The sequence below is a fragment of the Brassica oleracea genome, chromosome C9 (genome assembly GCF_000695525.1).
Source record: "Brassica oleracea var. oleracea cultivar TO1000 chromosome C9, BOL, whole genome shotgun sequence".
Lineage (NCBI taxonomy): Eukaryota > Viridiplantae > Streptophyta > Magnoliopsida > Brassicales > Brassicaceae > Brassica > Brassica oleracea.
Window position 1 is genome coordinate 42,643,923 of NC_027756.1, and position 15,628 is coordinate 42,659,550.

General features: G+C 35.5%; 3 protein-coding genes across 9 annotated transcripts; all 3 read right to left on the reverse strand.

Moving 5' to 3' along the window:
- Nucleotides 1-3,206: 3,206 nt before the first annotated feature.
- On the reverse strand, nt 3,207-5,437 carry LOC106318287 (exocyst complex component EXO70A1-like). Its single transcript, XM_013756193.1, has one exon. It carries the CDS (start codon nt 5,275-5,277, stop codon nt 3,397-3,399), a length of 1,881 nt encoding a protein of 626 aa, XP_013611647.1. The 5' UTR covers nt 5,278-5,437; the 3' UTR covers nt 3,207-3,396.
- A 3,707-nt stretch (nt 5,438-9,144) lies between these two features.
- Nucleotides 9,145-11,841, reverse strand: LOC106313879 (UDP-galactose/UDP-glucose transporter 5B-like). 6 transcript variants are annotated; one of them, XM_013751803.1, is made up of 11 exons: nt 11,438-11,826; nt 11,223-11,336; nt 11,049-11,141; nt 10,895-10,960; nt 10,719-10,817; nt 10,524-10,603; nt 10,222-10,423; nt 9,950-10,036; nt 9,797-9,865; nt 9,543-9,679; nt 9,145-9,419 (listed from the first exon to the last, which is right to left on the reverse strand). In XM_013751803.1, exons 1-10 carry the CDS (start codon nt 11,546-11,548, stop codon nt 9,569-9,571), a joined length of 1,032 nt encoding a protein of 343 aa, XP_013607257.1. In that variant the 5' UTR covers nt 11,549-11,826; the 3' UTR covers nt 9,145-9,419; nt 9,543-9,568. The 6 variants fall into 6 exon arrangements, with proteins under 6 accessions (XP_013607257.1, XP_013607258.1, XP_013607260.1 ...); XM_013751804.1 differs by lacking the exon at nt 9,145-9,419 and having other exon boundaries at nt 9,454-9,679; nt 11,438-11,608; nt 11,680-11,827; XM_013751806.1 differs by lacking the exon at nt 9,145-9,419 and having other exon boundaries at nt 9,454-9,679; nt 11,438-11,581; nt 11,680-11,826.
- A 977-nt stretch (nt 11,842-12,818) lies between these two features.
- On the reverse strand, nt 12,819-13,818 carry LOC106316870. 2 transcript variants are annotated; one of them, XM_013754740.1, is made up of 2 exons: nt 13,750-13,818; nt 12,819-13,658 (listed from the first exon to the last, which is right to left on the reverse strand). In XM_013754740.1, the coding sequence occupies exons 1-2, from the start codon at nt 13,786-13,788 to the stop codon at nt 12,978-12,980; spliced, it is 720 nt and encodes a 239-aa protein (XP_013610194.1). In that variant the 5' UTR covers nt 13,789-13,818; the 3' UTR covers nt 12,819-12,977. The 2 variants fall into 2 exon arrangements, with proteins under 2 accessions (XP_013610194.1, XP_013610193.1); XM_013754739.1 differs by having other exon boundaries at nt 13,726-13,795.
- Between the last annotated feature and the right edge of the window lie 1,810 nt (nt 13,819-15,628).

Here is a 15,628-nt window from a genome sequence, read left to right on the forward strand (position 1 = left end):
AAAAATAAAAATAAAATATTATTTAACTTTTTTAAATTTTAATACCTAATATAATAAATTTAATTCATAAAAATATTGTAAAACTTATATAAACTATAATATATATAACATATATATATATATATATATATATAATTCTGTACATATATGTATATATATGCATATAACAGATCGAATTCGATATCCGTTCTTAATAATATTGGTATTTCTGATTTGCTTTTTTTTATATTGTATTTTAGAATTTGATTTGCTTCGTAGAGTTACGGATATCCATATTTTTTTTGTTCAAATCAAAACGGATAACGAATCAAATCAAAATTTATAAATATTTTGCCCAACTTTATCCGTAAACAATAAAAATAATATATATATATATATTTATATATATATATATATATATAGTTTAGCTTTTGATTCGTTATTTGTTTTGATTCGAACCGAAAAATCCAAAGTTTTATTAGAACCATGCATGTGAGTTTTATATTAAAAATATGAAATATATAGTGTGAACACATTCATAAATATAGTGTGAACGCGTTAACATATTTATTATCAAATCATTGTGATGTTGCCACGTGTCTATTATAGTGTGAATGCATTTATTACAATGTTTCTTTTTAATATATAAGGGATTTTCTAAACTTAGTTGATCATAAAACGATCAAGATAAACACGTAGTGTATAGCAAAATTATGTTAAAATTAAATATATTCGAAACGTGTAAGATATTAGAACAAACTGATAATGCAAATCGTACGTACTACTAAGTTTCCAGTAGTATTAGAGCACCCTCATAAAAAAAATGGAGAATTCTCAGTAGAGTTCTAAATAATTTATTGCATACTAAATATATTAATATGTATATATATGCATGGATTCATAATTTACTTAGAATTTGGTTGTTAACTCTGCAGTCTGCAATAAACATGTTTAGAGCATATCCAAACTTTTAGGCACTAAATCAAATGATCGGTTTTCATAAACCATTTTACAAGGAGATATTTATCAAACATCAAATAGGCTAGCAATCAACCAGTGATGTCTTTTACTTTCTTTAGTTGTGGTGGGGTTGCCAGTTTGTCTTTCTGCGGTCTAGAATAGACATAAGGTTCTTTGTGAAATAAAGTAATATAAAGTACCGTTTTGTGTTCAAAAAAAAAAAGTACCGTTATTAACGCCGATACAGATTATATTTTAAACACATGCCATATAACAAGGAGATTAGATCTCTTTACGTTTGTTTAGAATTGTAACGTGAGGTCACGTATCCCAAAAGTCGCCTAATAAAATTCATTCATTAACGAGTGCATACGATAAGATAGCGATTGTTCTCAACCAATCTGGTTTGTTTAAAATGTATAGTAGTAGTACTTCTTAGTATCTTGTATTCGTTTTTTTTTCTGAACAAAAAAATATCTTGTATTCGTTATGCAATTGAATTTGCCTTTGAATTTTGTTTTTATACTCTCTTTTATTGTCTCGTAACTAGGTCTGGACATTTCGGGGATCGGTTCGATTCGATTCGAATATTTCAGGTTTCGGGTAATTCGGGTAAGAGGCTAGAGTATCCATTTTGATGTGCCCCGGATCGAGCTGGTCGAGCTAAATCAAAGTGGCACTATCTTGAATGATCTGAATACTCAAGTGAGCTGGACTGACACTGGATGAGCTGAGCATAACTGACACTCACTTGGACAAGCTGAGCAAGCAGGTTCGATCTTCCGAGCTGGTTCGACCATCCGAGAAGCTGGAAATGGCTAACCTTCTTTCTTCAGTTATGTCAAAGGTGATTATTCATGTTCTAAATGTCCAAAAAAGTCTTGGGTTTAATGGTTTTCAAAAAGATTCAAAAACAGACTTGTTCGGGTCAAATGGAGAAACCTAAAAAATATTGGTTAAGGGAAAAGATAGATTTCGACCAGGCCTCAAAGAGACATGTCTTGGCCATATCAGGAGCATAGTCTTCACTTTTCGAAGTCCTAGTCGTGGCTATATCAAGAGGCAGTCCAAGTTTCAGTCAAATACTTTATTTAGTCAAGTCTTTGTTTTCGGTTTTTTATGTCTTGTTTTTAGCACATTCTTCTTTGGATCTCTACAACTTGTAATCCTATAAATAAGGTCTAAAAGCCACGAAATAAAGTAATCGATTTTTGTCTGAATTTTCGGAGTTAAAACTTTTTGTTCTTTGTAAGAACTTGTCTTGTTTCTTGGTGAGTCATATCCAAGTAAACACTTCCTCAAATCGTTGGACTTGTGAGTCATATCAAGCAACGACGAGAGATCCTTCACTTGGTGGTCTTGTGAGTCATATCAAGCACCATTTGGAGTCAGAAATATCGGAGGCTTTCCGCAACCTTCGTGCGACCCTTCAATCCATTCAGTTCTCCTTCCGGAGTTCATATCCAAACCGTACCAGTAAGAGTGATCCGTTCCTAGGGTCCTTCACATTTACTACTTGACCTACTTTCGGTTCGGTTCGGTTCGGATAGTTTCGGGTTCGGTTCGGATAGTAAAACTAGGAACCTCAAAATACCCGAAAAATATTCGGTTTTCATTTGGTTCGGGTTTGGGTTCGGATAGTTCGGGTAGTTCAGATAAAATATTGGTTATTTAGGGTAAAATATCAAATAATTAGGATGATTTAGATAAGAATTTCAGATATTTCGGATAAAACTATCTGAAAGTTTCGGATACTTTCAGGTAGTTCGGATACTTTATAATAATTTAGTTATCTTGAACTATTTTCGGATACTTTTAACCGATCTTTAAATTAAAAATATATATTTAGTTATATTATATGTATATATAATTAATATTTTTATATATTCGGGTACCCATTCGATTCTCGGTTCGGTTCCGGTTTGGTTCGGTTATTTCGGATATAGAAATATATGAACCATTCGGGGTTTTGAGGGTTCTGGTCCGGTTCCGGTTTTGAGTATTTCGGTTCGTTTCCGGTTTGGTTCTTCGGTTCCGGTATTTTTTGCCCAAGCCTACTCGTAACTATGTAATGTAATGTAATCAACTTTGGAGTTACATAACACCAGAACCACATTTAGACAAAAGACTCAGGAACTAGTTTCAAACTAATACTAGCCATGACTGATAGCTACTTATAATTTTTCTTTTACGGTCGTATGTCTTTGGTGCTAATTCAATAAATATCGTATTTTCCTTCTCTCGTTGATAAGTCGCAAAGTTACAAAAAGAATCAAATGAATATTTATTAATAAAAAGGAGAATTCGATCAATAATTTAACATATCTGTACAATGCAACAGCAAAAGGAGATACGATACGATCATCCATTCATCCATCACTGTACCCACTTTAACCACACACCACCCAAAATAAATAATTATCGCTAATATGAGGTAAAATATCATGAGATTCTCATTCAATGGCTACGTCCTCCCCGAGATTTACCCGTTGTCGTCGAACCGGTTCCGGATCCAGATCCGGTTGTTGTCGAGGAACTCCCTGAGCCTCTGCTTCCAAAGTACAGATCCGAGAGGTAATTCCCTATATCTTCAGGGGTATATCTGGCATTAAACGCATCTCCTCCCAAACCGAACCGGTTTACCTCGTAAAACTCGGTACAAACCAGCATGAGTTTCTGACTCAGCGAGATTTTAATCCGATCCCTAAGGTTCGGGTCGGGTATAACCCACGATATCTGTTTCCGGTACGCCGCCTCGAACTCGTCGTTGAACCTAGCGAACAGCGCTCTAGCCTCCTCCGGCGTAATCTTCTCCGCGGGATTCTCCGGTAACGACGTCAGCACTTTCCCCCACGCGAGCTTCTCGAACTTCTCCGCGTACTGATTCACCTTCGCCTCGTGCTTCACCACCCAATCGTCTCCGAGAAGGAGCCTCAGGTTAGAGGAACGGACCTTGACGACGACGTATTGGAGATTGTTCGCGAGGAAGAGGTAAGACAGTGCCACGTCTTTATACGGCTGAGCTTTCCCGTCGATTTTGCAGAGAGTGAGGAGAATCACCCACGCGATTCGTTTGGACACCGGAGACGAGTACAAATCCTCCGGATGAGCATCATCTCCGCCGCCGCTGATGAATAAAGACTCCGGCAAAGGAGACGGCACGGTTAGCTGCCAGTTCTCGAAGATGACGGAGATAGACTCGTCGTAATCCGCGAGGAAGGAGAGGTAGTTCATGACGTAACGAGTGAGAGGATGAACGCCGCCGCCGACGATCAGCGTTTTGGACGCTTCCTTCTGAATCGCGGTCTCGAAATCATTCATCATGAACCTAACCGCATCGCCGAGTTTAGCTAACGAGTTGATCACCTGAGACCTAACGGCGGCGGCCGAGTCGAAGTAGAATATCGACTCGATCTCGACGAAGAGGTTCGCGAGCGACTCGTACATGTCGAGGAACCGGAACATCTTCTCCGGCGATAGTTTCTTGATCTTAGCGGCGTGTTCCGGGAAGGCGAAGAGCGCTAAGGCTCCCTCTTGCGTGATATCGGTGAAAGAAGCTTCGACTATGTTAGTGGAGGAGGAGAACACGTGGTCGGCGAGGATCCTCTCGCCGAAGAAGAGTTTCCTAACCGCTAGCTTCGCAGCTTGTAGCCACGACTTGATCTTGGGCTCGAGAATCTCCCAATCCATCTTCTGAATCTGATGCAGAGTCAATCTCTCCACCGATAAGTTATGCAGCGTCTCGTCCACGATAGATCTCCGCACGGTTTTGTAGACATTTACGCATTCTTTAGCGTATCCCGTGGAGATCATACAGTCCGCGATCATTTTGAGATCGTCCATCGCGTCGGAATCTCCGCCGGAGAATCTATGCTCGTCGGCGGCGGCGTTTTCCTCGTACGAGCCGCCTTCGTCTTCCGAGTCGGAGATGCTAGTCACCGTCGAGGTGCTGAATCTTCTCGACGATCTGCAAGACCGTAGAGAGACGGATTCAGGGTGTAGGTACTGTTTATTCTCCTTCAGCACGCGGTGGAACTCAGATTCGAGGAGGTTCATCGCGGACTGCATGAGGTTCTGCGCGTAGATGAGCTTCTCCGAGGAGGGGTTGACGGCGACCAGGCGGTGCATGGTGCTGTGCAAATGCCTGACGACTTCCACGAACTCCGCCGCTTCGCTACGACTGTTTGTGGAGAAGAGGAACTCGTCGGAGGAGGAAGTCCATTTGGATATGACGGTGGTGATGTCCCTCATACACTCTTGCACAGCTGTTTCCGCGAGAGATTGGTGAGCTGTTTGTTTCTCCGGTGGAGGTGATGATCGGAACAAGTGTTTCCCCATTTCTCTGAGCTCTGTGTTGTGTGTGTTGCTCTGTTTATTCCCTCTCTATTAATTGCGTGAAGAGGATACTTTCTTGTTTTTTGTTACTCAACAAAAAAAATAAAACGTCTGGTTTGTTTGTAATCAAGTGAAGAAGATAATAAGAAGAGGAAGGTAGAGGCAGAGAACTATTTATACAAATAACTTTATAAAAGTATTACTTAATTATATAGATACGGACGGCTGATTCAATGGCAGATTGGCATATGTTTGTGTATGTGTATGTGGAGGAGAAATGTTCATTAGTCAAACGCGGTGTCAAATACGACATGACATTTGATAAAGTCAAAGCAAAGAGTTAATTCTGTCTATCCACCAAGTTGTTTATTACATTGCCTGCACTGTAGCTGTAATTTTTTTTGTTTTGTAAAGTTACCGTTAACAAAAGGACTACTAGTATTAAATTATCATATTAGTTGTAATTTATAAGTATACTATTATTAAATGCAGCCAAAATATCAGAAAATAATTTAAATAAATGTAATGGGTGCGTAATAGTAATGTCAAGAGCTGTACAAATCAGGACGGCAAAAACACACAGTTTTAAATGATATTAATATTAATGTTGGTCCATCAGTTACAGATTGTTTCTTGACAGTTGTTTTGCAAGGTAATTCTTAATAGTTATAAGTTATAACAGATCTAATAGAAGACATTTAATTAGAATATGAATTGCAACTGTTAATTAGCTTTCTACCAATACATCTGTTAATTAGGTTTCGAACAAGACATCTATTAATTAGCTTTCTTAGGTATACTACAGTTTTGATATTTTGGGAAACGAGATTGCAAGGAAGGTTCACTTCTCTAGCTTTCAATGTTGAAAGTGTACGCCCTGCCGCCACATAAATGAAATCCACAGTTTTCAAAAGATGTTCAAAGTTCTTAAATTGCCATTATACGACTACTATGTCATAGTATTCTCCATCTATTGCTTATAACTAATACTATCTCCGTTCCTGAAAATATGATGTTTTAGATTTTTTTCTTGTTCCACAAAGATAGATTTTCTATATTGTTAAGGTATTTTTTTATACTTTTGAGGAACATTAATTGATAATATTTGAATTGATTAAATTTTATTGGTGGAAAGTTATTGGAAAGCGTATAAGAAAGTAAAAAATAGATTAAATTATAAACATTTATTAAATTCTTAATATACGCGTATACTCTAGAAAATCTTACTTTCAGCAACACAATTTACTATAATTTAATAATCAGATGTCAAATATAAGATTTGAAGTTTTGAACTAATCAAATACTACCAAATTGATCGAAGACTCCTTAATATCTACTATTTTGTAAAGGAAAAAGAGCTTTATTTTGAAATTAAACTATCTTAAAAAATCACACAACAAATATGTAAGGTTGCATCGTATATTTCAAAATTCAAAATTATACAACTTTAACATTTTCATATATGATAGAATTCAAATTCTATATATTGTGTAATTTTTTATTATGGTTAGTCATTTGTTAATGTTTTAGATAATTTGAATCTTTTACAATATCCTTAGTCTAATATGAAATTACGGAGTAATATTATTCAATAATTTCCTATTTGGAAAAAGGATTTATATGGATCGCAGTGTAATCACTAGTTGGCTTAATTTTTTTATAGAAATGCGTAGATCTAAGTAATATCATAAAACTATAGAGAATGACTGTAATCAGCTGACAATCCATTTGACTACAAAAAATTCAACCGACAATCGAATAAAAAGTAAACTACCAAATTCAACTTTCTCAAAAAAAAAAAAAAAAAAAACTACCAAATTCAGTGTGATCTATTTGATCTACATCCGTAACTATATATCTGAAGAATACTTATGCCCCTTATTTTATACGAGATAGATTTTTTAGATTTTTTTTCTTGTTCCACAAAGATAGATTTTTTATATTGTTAACGTATTTTTTTATACTTTTGAAGAACATTAATTGAGAATATTTGAATTGATTAAATTTCATTGTTGGAAATTAGAAAATGTATAATAAAATAAAAATTAAATTAAATTATAAATATTTATTAAATTCTTAATAAGCGTAGATACTTTAGAAAATCTTACTTTTGGGAATGGAAGAAGTATTATTGGTTCTGGACTTAGTGAAGGAAAAAAAATACAATAATTATTTTTATCTTTTCTAGAAAAAATAAGATAATTCTAAAATAGGAAAAAGCCAATGAAAAAAGAGAATCTAAAGCTAATTCAAAAAAGTAACACGTGCTCGAGTGGTGGGAACTTGCCGACGAGGGATAAAGCTAAAGTCCCATGCATTTCAATTTCAACACATTACGTATGGTCCTCATTCCGCATGGCTCCTAGTGATTTGGATTAGACAAGACTCGAGAGCCGATCCACTCGCCTTCGTTTTAGAGCACTTAGTTTTGTCTTTGTCCTAAACTCCTAATACAATAATGGAGTATATAACAATAAGATATTGACCTCTGTGACCGTTTGTTTACGGGTCTATCCAAATAACCTGTTAACGTATGGATAGTCATAGTCCATCAAAGGCTACTTGGTTTTAAAGAAATATATTCCAATGATTAAAGTTTTAAATCATTGCTAACGTTAGCAAAATTGTAGAATGTTGGCCCTGTAACCATGACCTGAAAACACAGTGATCTGTTGTTGTTAAATTTTGATCTTGCACCCATTCTAAATATTGTAAAATTCCTCGCTTACACTAAGATTCACATTTATAAAAAAAACCGAGGCAGTCTGATCCCGATGTGGTTAAACGTCCTATACTACCATACTGGAATTGAAATTAAATTGAATCTTCATCTCCAGAGATTTAAAATAATCGCTAGTAAAACCCGTAGTTCGGATGAAGGAAATTATAGTGTAGAATCTCGAACAAAATATATTGTTTACTACTTTGCATATAACCCCAACAAGAGTTTAACCAATTGATCTAAGTTTCATTTAAATAAATAAAAAATCCTCTAGATAACTTGATAATTCTATCAGCCTTAGGCCAATGCTTGAGTCTTTGACCAGCTTGTGGTCAAGGGTGGCTCTGCATTCAGGTCTTTTATATATGTAGGTAAAACCGTCCTTATATGCGCACCGTTTTGACTTTTGATAGCGATGAGTTGAACGAAACTACGAACCACGCAAAATGTTGCTTCCTTTCGTTAATATTTCTTTTTTGTAGATTCTTTAATATTATTTGGATATCTGAAGACCAAAAATATACATAACCTTAATTGTATGTTCAACGAATATGGATTGTTTTCGAATATATGATCTTTTACAAGGTGTGAATCATGGACCTCTCGTTTTCACGTCGTCTTATGTTTACGAATTAATAACTTCACCATCAGAAAACGTCTTCGGTCTTTTTTTTTACATGTTTTTTTTAGAAATTCCCAGCTTTATTTTCACAAAAATAAACATCATTAAAGAAAATTACCAAAATAAATTTTACTTAAAGGTAAATATGAATTTATACCCAAAGATTAACTCATCTGAACTTAGTGTTTAGAGCTAAGGGGTGAAGTTTTGGAAATAGAGTTTCAAATTTTAAAAAATAAAAAATTAAAATTAAAATTTTCAAAACAAAAAAAATGCTATTTTGATCATTTTATTTTTTGAATGCTATTTTTGTAACAAAAACTAAAAAAATCTATTTGAGAAAATTGCGCTTGTTTTTTTGTTTCATTTTCGGCTATGGTCAAATAAGATAATAGTACCAATATTCGATTTGCACTTGCACACATTCTATTATTACTTTCAGTTTCTGAAAAATAAAAATAGACAGTTAAGTAAGCATCTCTGATTACCGTATACAACGAAATTGTCGAAGAAATTTTCTCAACTACCTCTTTGTTTGAAGTACTCAAGTGTGTGTAGAAATTAAGAAGGGATCAACGCACAAGACTGATACTCCTCTGGCGTCATGACGTCGCCTTTAAAAAACATGTAAAGGAATACCTTATTATAATGTCTAGCTGTTTACTAGATCAATTCTTTTCCTTTTTTCTCTGAATCATTCTTCTGATGATGACCATGCAGGTGGTACATATTGTTGGTTGTTAGTTGTTACTGCTGTATTTAGAACTTAACTCTCTTGAAGAATATTAAAACGTCCAAAAGCTATAAAATATAAATACAAAATACGTAAACTTATAATTTTTAAAATTGCATATATAATATCCAACAAAATTAAATAAACAAAACATGAAAAATACATGAATTCCCTAACGACTAGTTACTTACTTCTAGCTGGCTGTGAAGGTTCCATCTCAAGAGCCCTCAGCCTTTTCGTATTGGGGAAGTTCTGGAGGTGGCGGTTGGCTTTGTGATTTTTTGTTGTTCAGTAAGTTTTTCGCATATAAAGATCCGAAAACGATGACCTGCATCCAAATGAACTTGGTTAGTCAAATAATCATAAGCATAGTAGTGCCTAAGTTTTTAGTGGAGCTAAAGGTACAAGTTCCAAAGAAAAAATGTAAAGAGGATGGAGGATATACCGATCCAATACATTGCTCCCAGCTAAGCGGATGAGAGAACCAAATGCATGAGAGCATGATGCTTGCAAGCTTTATTAAGACGAGTAATTCATGTTAGAAACGGATTGTGTTAGGCACTGAGTTGGATTGAGAACAGGTATGTATTTTTTTTACCTGTCTTGTTGTCATGATAGCAGCGAATGTTAGAGCACCAAATGTCCTAATGGTGTAAGAAATGAAGAACTGGCTCGCTGTTGCAACCTGCACATTTAGTCTCTTGTAAGTTCAGTGGGGAATAAAAGAACAAGAAAAGAAGATAATATCACGAGTTGTTGTAAGCATGGATTTGTTAGTAGAAACTAAACTCAAACTCTGTTTCATAAATTATACTTGCCATCTTGACATTGTAATGACTATGTAGAAGAATAGAGGAAACTGAAACTTACAGTGGAAAGCAGAGCGATGTCAAGTAGACAATCTCTATGCCGAGAAACAAAATCTACAGCTAGTAGTAAGTGGCCTTGCAATATAAGTCCAGTGAAACTCAAAACACAGGAACAAAGTGTTGTGTAGAATATTTGGTTATGTATCTCCATATTATATCCTTTAAAGAGTTTGTCTTGGAATGTGCTTGTAAAGCCATCGAACCTGTGAGATAGCCCATTACCAAATACACAATCATAATTCAAAATCTCAGTCTAATCAATAAGCAGTGAAACGAGTAACATATATAAGTGGATATACATACCCAAGATAACCAGCCATAAGGGAAACACCCCAAACAGTATTTTCCCTTCCCTTATTGTACGGACTTATATCTTCTCCTGCCTACAGCTCAGATTTTACATTAGAAAAAAAAAAGCATCAGTTTGATTGGGGGTACTCTTAACAAACCGAAGCAATTGAAAAAGATTTGAGTAATGCATATAGAGCAGATATATACCGGAAAGAGAATAAAGACAGAGCAGCCGAGAGTCACCAGAAAAGCCACTAAATAGTCAAACCCTTTGTATTTTTTCTGCATGATGAGAGTTCCCCATACCTGTACAGAGCAGAGATATAAGAAGGGTGATGCTAAACCCAAAATCCTCTACTGGAAAAAATAATGTTACAAGTTACCATGACTGGTATCATTTTGGCACATTTAGCTAGAGTTTGGACTGGGAAGCTCACATACTTGAGAGCCTGGAGGAATTTTACATATGGTATAAGCAATAATGCATTAAAATGTAGAGATAGAAATAGTTATAAAAGTAAACATACTAAATCCTACCTCATATTGGCATGTAGTGGTTAAAATGTTAGTGACTGAAATAAGGCAATATTTATAAACCGGAGCTACAGGATCCAAAACTTTCTTGCTTGCCTATAAAATGAAAAAAGCCAATATTTCAAACTCAGTTCATGAATCATTTAACACAAGGTGGGTTCTACGCTGGTAAGTTACCAGTAAAGCAGCAGCAGAGACAGCTGAAGTAGTGAGGCGATTGCAGAAAACAAGAAACAAAGAGTACTTAAAGAACTCTTTGTTCAACCCATAAGGAACTCTCATTATCTTCTCCTACAACACATTTACAAAGACCCACAAAGAAAGTTCTAACCTTTAATTAGATTTCCATAGAACAGAAACAGCATGTATCATGACAAAGACAAGAAACAGACCTGAAGAAGACCATAGATGACAAGAGTAAACATAATGCCCGAAACCGCGAATACACCTTTCCATAATTTGTTCTCCTCCTTCACTCCGTTTACTGTCTCCGCCTCCGCCATGTCCCCCTCCACCACCTCTCAGTAACTTCGTTTCTTCTTCCTCAAGAACATAAAAGCGAGCTCAAAGGAATCTCATAAGGATGAACAGATATAATAGAACCGCTGATCTGGGGAAATCGGAGAATAAATACCTCTATGGCTCACAGATTAGCCGGAGTAAATTCTCCGGCGACTCTCCGACTCGATCCGATTTTGCTCCACCGTCCTCTTTTTTTTTGTGTTAAAGTTCAGTTCTTGAGGTTTTCTATGGATCCGCCACGTCAGCACTCGAAAATACGCATGTCTGAAATAATAATGAGTCAAAAATCAAAGAGACCTTCCCAGCGAACAAGAGGGTTTACATTTAAAGGAATATAAAGAAATGCCACTCACTCGGTAAAAACAGTACGATGATTTTGTTTCTGTTACATCCTTGGACATTGTCTGCCTTTTGTTTTTCTGAATTTGCATACTTGGGTACGGGAAAACACACCCGTAAACGATTTTAAAGCAGACGAGAAGCAAGCTAATCGATGGATCGATCATACGAGAGTGTGTATGGTGTTTCTTTTCAAGCCCTTATCCTCTGTTTTACATCCAGTAGATGGATTATGCTCCATTAATTCAAAGGTTTTAATCGATATTTTCGGCTCATAACGGTATGACTGTGGAAACCAATTGGACTTAGCCATGGATCTAATCGAGAAGAGAGGGAAGACGCGTGGTCGTGTTTGTATCTTCGTGGCTACGAAAGGAAGATGCATCGGTCTTGGTCACAATCGAGCTTACAACTTGCAGGACGAAGGACACGACACTGTTCAAAAGTGGTTTAATCAATTTGGAGGGTTAGTTATCTAATTAGAACCATGTCAGAATGATTTTTTGTTCAACTTCACTGATTTCGTAGTCATCGATTTAAAAGGAAGAAACACAAACAATTTATGTTTAAAGCCCAATATCATTTACAGGCCCACGAAGAGTTTAAAAGAAGTAGCGCTTTTTTGTCTTTGGTTTAAGAGTCCCACATCGGGTAACTGGGAGAAGTTAGCAACAGAAGTAGCGATATAAATAAAGGTCTCCTTCAGTCTAATTAAATCACGCAGCCATGTGGTGAGCACAAAGCGAACTATTCTTTCGCCTTTTACTAAAGAATACCGTGTGCTCTCCGTGCTAAGTGGCATACGCCTATTTTTGGAGGGTTCCACTTTCGAGTGGGCCCAACAATGTTCAGTTGAATTTTTTAGTCAAATTTACGCAAAAGAAAAATAGTACTAATTTTAATTAGGAAGAAACCGTGCTTGGTATCCGAGAACAAATTTATCCTTACGTTACCAAGTCTTACATATAACCGAGCCGGTCGAACCAGAGATAGAATCATAAAGAAAGGACAAAATAATCACCAAACTTACAATACTGCTGCTCTGATAAATCTCGTTAAATAATCAGTTCGCTACTCTAATCTCTGCCTCTTCCCGGTTAACACCGTTTGATCGATAACCGAACTTGAACTCAACCCGAATCTCATAACCGAATCATAACACATCAGTGAATCACATCGTCCTGACGCGCCGCTACTAGTGACATCATCGCACCCTTTAAACGAGACAGTAGGAGGTAATTCAAAACGCTGCGATTGCGTTTGAGGCGGTGGGTTTACCCATTCCGGAAGTGGCCTCGCCACGAGAAGCGTTTGAAGAAGCGGTCCAGCTTCCACCACCGCTTTTAAAAGCTTTCCCGTTTCCGGAAAAGCCTTCCCTATCACTAGAACGTCTAGAGGATCGTGGGGCTGGTGATGATTATGAGCCATTGGATCTTCGAGGACCATCAACGGCTGAGGATGATGAATGGCCAGGAGGCTGGAGAGTTCCGAGGAAGAAGGGGGAGAAGAAGATCCGTCACCAGAGAAGCTGTTCGATTCAGTGGTGGTTCTTGAATTAGTGTTTTGGGTTTGGATGAGAAACTGAGATAGTTGCTCTCTAGCTTCATCTCGTTCTTGTTGAGTGGATTTGAGTAGAGTGAGTAGCTGATTGACTTCTTCTCTATGTGTTCTTGATTCCTCATTGGCTTCAATTTTCAATGTTTCTAGCTCGAACAGAGTGTTCTGCAGATTCTGGCTTATTTCATCGATGCTCTGCATCACAAGAATTGTAAACAAGAATATATATATTTAGAATAATGTTCAAAGGAAATCAACGAACCCCAACATGCACATTTGATGATACCTCTTGATGAAGCCATATAGAAGAATAAAAGTCATCCATTGATGAGTAACTGTGTTTTGGACTAAGAATGATCCCTTTGATTGGTTTCTTCTTTAACCTATATATATATATATATATATATATATATATATATATATATATATAATATATACATATAGAGTCATAAACGTAATCAATGCAAACATCAGTGCATTGCTTGGTTTTAACTTTTTATAGACCCATGTGAGACAAAGGAAAAATGATACAAGCAAATAAAAACTGGATTGTTGAACTTTGATTTATCCGCATACTTGTTGGAAAATGTTTGATTTAATTATATCAAGAAACATAACCTAGTTCTTTTCAACATATTTAAAAGCTCTGAAGACTATAGCTATTATTTTTCACGTTTGATAATTGCATATACTATAGGTACTATATAGAATTATTCAGGGGGAATTGCAAACAGTATACAGTCTATATTTTAACTATCGATGTTGTAGAATTCTTAACACGGATTTCACCCCAATGATAGAATCTAGGTTATGGAGCCCTCAACGATATACGGTGAATGTTCTCACGGTTGAAGACTCTTTCCACTTGTTATCAAACTTGCCTAAGTTTGTATCTCTGTGTTTTCGACCGTTTGTGTTAGAAACTTTTATTATAATCGCACATCCGCTATTGCTTTTATCTTTGTAACCGGTTAGGAGTATTAATGAAATTGTTGTGTTACAAGAAAAAAAAATTATATCAAGAAACATAAACTAGTTTGTTTAACGTATTTAAAAGCACTGAAGACTATAGCTATTATTTTTCTCGTATGATAATTGCATATACTATACGTACTATATAGAATTATTCAGGGGGCATTGCAGACACTATACTGTCTATTTTAACTATCGATGTAGAATTCTTAACACATACTAATAAGAAATACTTAAATGTTGTTCTCATAACTTTTTGTATTAGAAACAGGCATTAGTAATTAGTAGGAATATAGATGATAGTATATATATTTTTTCATGTAAAACGAAGCATTAAGCCAGTTTATAAAACAATTCTGTCAATCATTATAGTACTATATGTCTATATGAGACGTAAAATCAAGATAAAGAAAACTATCGTCAAAGAAGACTCACAGTATAAGACGTCTATTATCATTTATGTTCCGTGTGACTCGAGCTTAGATCAAAAGTATTATCATGTACAGTAAAATCTCTGTAAATTAATAAAGTTGGGACTTTGAAATTTTATTAAGTTATCCCTTTTTTATTATTTAAGGAGCATTGAAAAAAAATAACATTGGCTTCATGTGTTTATTACATGTGTGTCATTTCCTAGGTGTCATCACCACATGCACTCTCACCTCATTTTTTTAAAAGCCCTTTCTCAACTAGAATAATTACAAACAAATACCACTGGTCATTACATTATACAATAAGATTTTCGATCAACATTACACTCGGATTTAAAAAAAAAACGGGGATTTAACTAAGCCAACATATTATTACCATTCAAAGAGAGACTTTATTGTTAGTTCGAAAACTTGGAAGTGGTTCATTTAAATAAGACAATAAAATATACGTGTGTTTTAAGTCATTTACGCTTGAGTAAATAATTGATTCTTTAAACTTCGTAAAACTAAGTTCTTTACGGTTTGAATTGGTTATTTTAGCTTGATATGCCGATTTGTAATAAAATATCATAACATGTATTGCTGTTCATATCTAATCTTGCAACAAGTAAACCATGTTTATCATAATGTTTTGAAAAACTAATATGAGCTTCAAATCGTTTTATGATCTTTTAGATTCAAGTCATCGAAAATCCTTTTTTTATTCCCAAAACTTAATGCTTCAAATTTAAAAGGAAACACAATTGAATTAATCACGGGATC

What these genes read in the sequence shown, in the direction of transcription:
- LOC106318287 (XM_013756193.1), bottom strand. Translation starts at nt 5,277, where the DNA reads ATGGGGAAACACTTGTTCCGATCATCACCTCCACCGGAGAAACAAACA.
- LOC106313879 (XM_013751803.1), bottom strand. Translation starts at nt 11,548, where the DNA reads ATGGCGGAGGCGGAGACAGTAAACGGAGTGAAGGAGGAGAACAAATTA. An exon ending in CTGTCTTTATTCTCTTTCCG is followed by an intron (nt 10,604 to 10,718) that starts GTATATATCTGC and finishes TCTGAGCTGTAG; the next exon opens with GCAGGAGAAGATATAAGTCC. An exon ending in CTATCATGACAACAAGACAG is followed by an intron (nt 9,866 to 9,949) that starts GTAAAAAAAATA and finishes GTCTTAATAAAG; the next exon opens with CTTGCAAGCATCATGCTCTC.
- LOC106316870 (XM_013754739.1), bottom strand. Translation starts at nt 13,788, where the DNA reads ATGGATGACTTTTATTCTTCTATATGGCTTCATCAAGAGGTATCATCA. An exon ending in CATCAAATGTGCATGTTGGG is followed by an intron (nt 13,659 to 13,725) that starts GTTCGTTGATTT and finishes CTTGTGATGCAG; the next exon opens with AGCATCGATGAAATAAGCCA.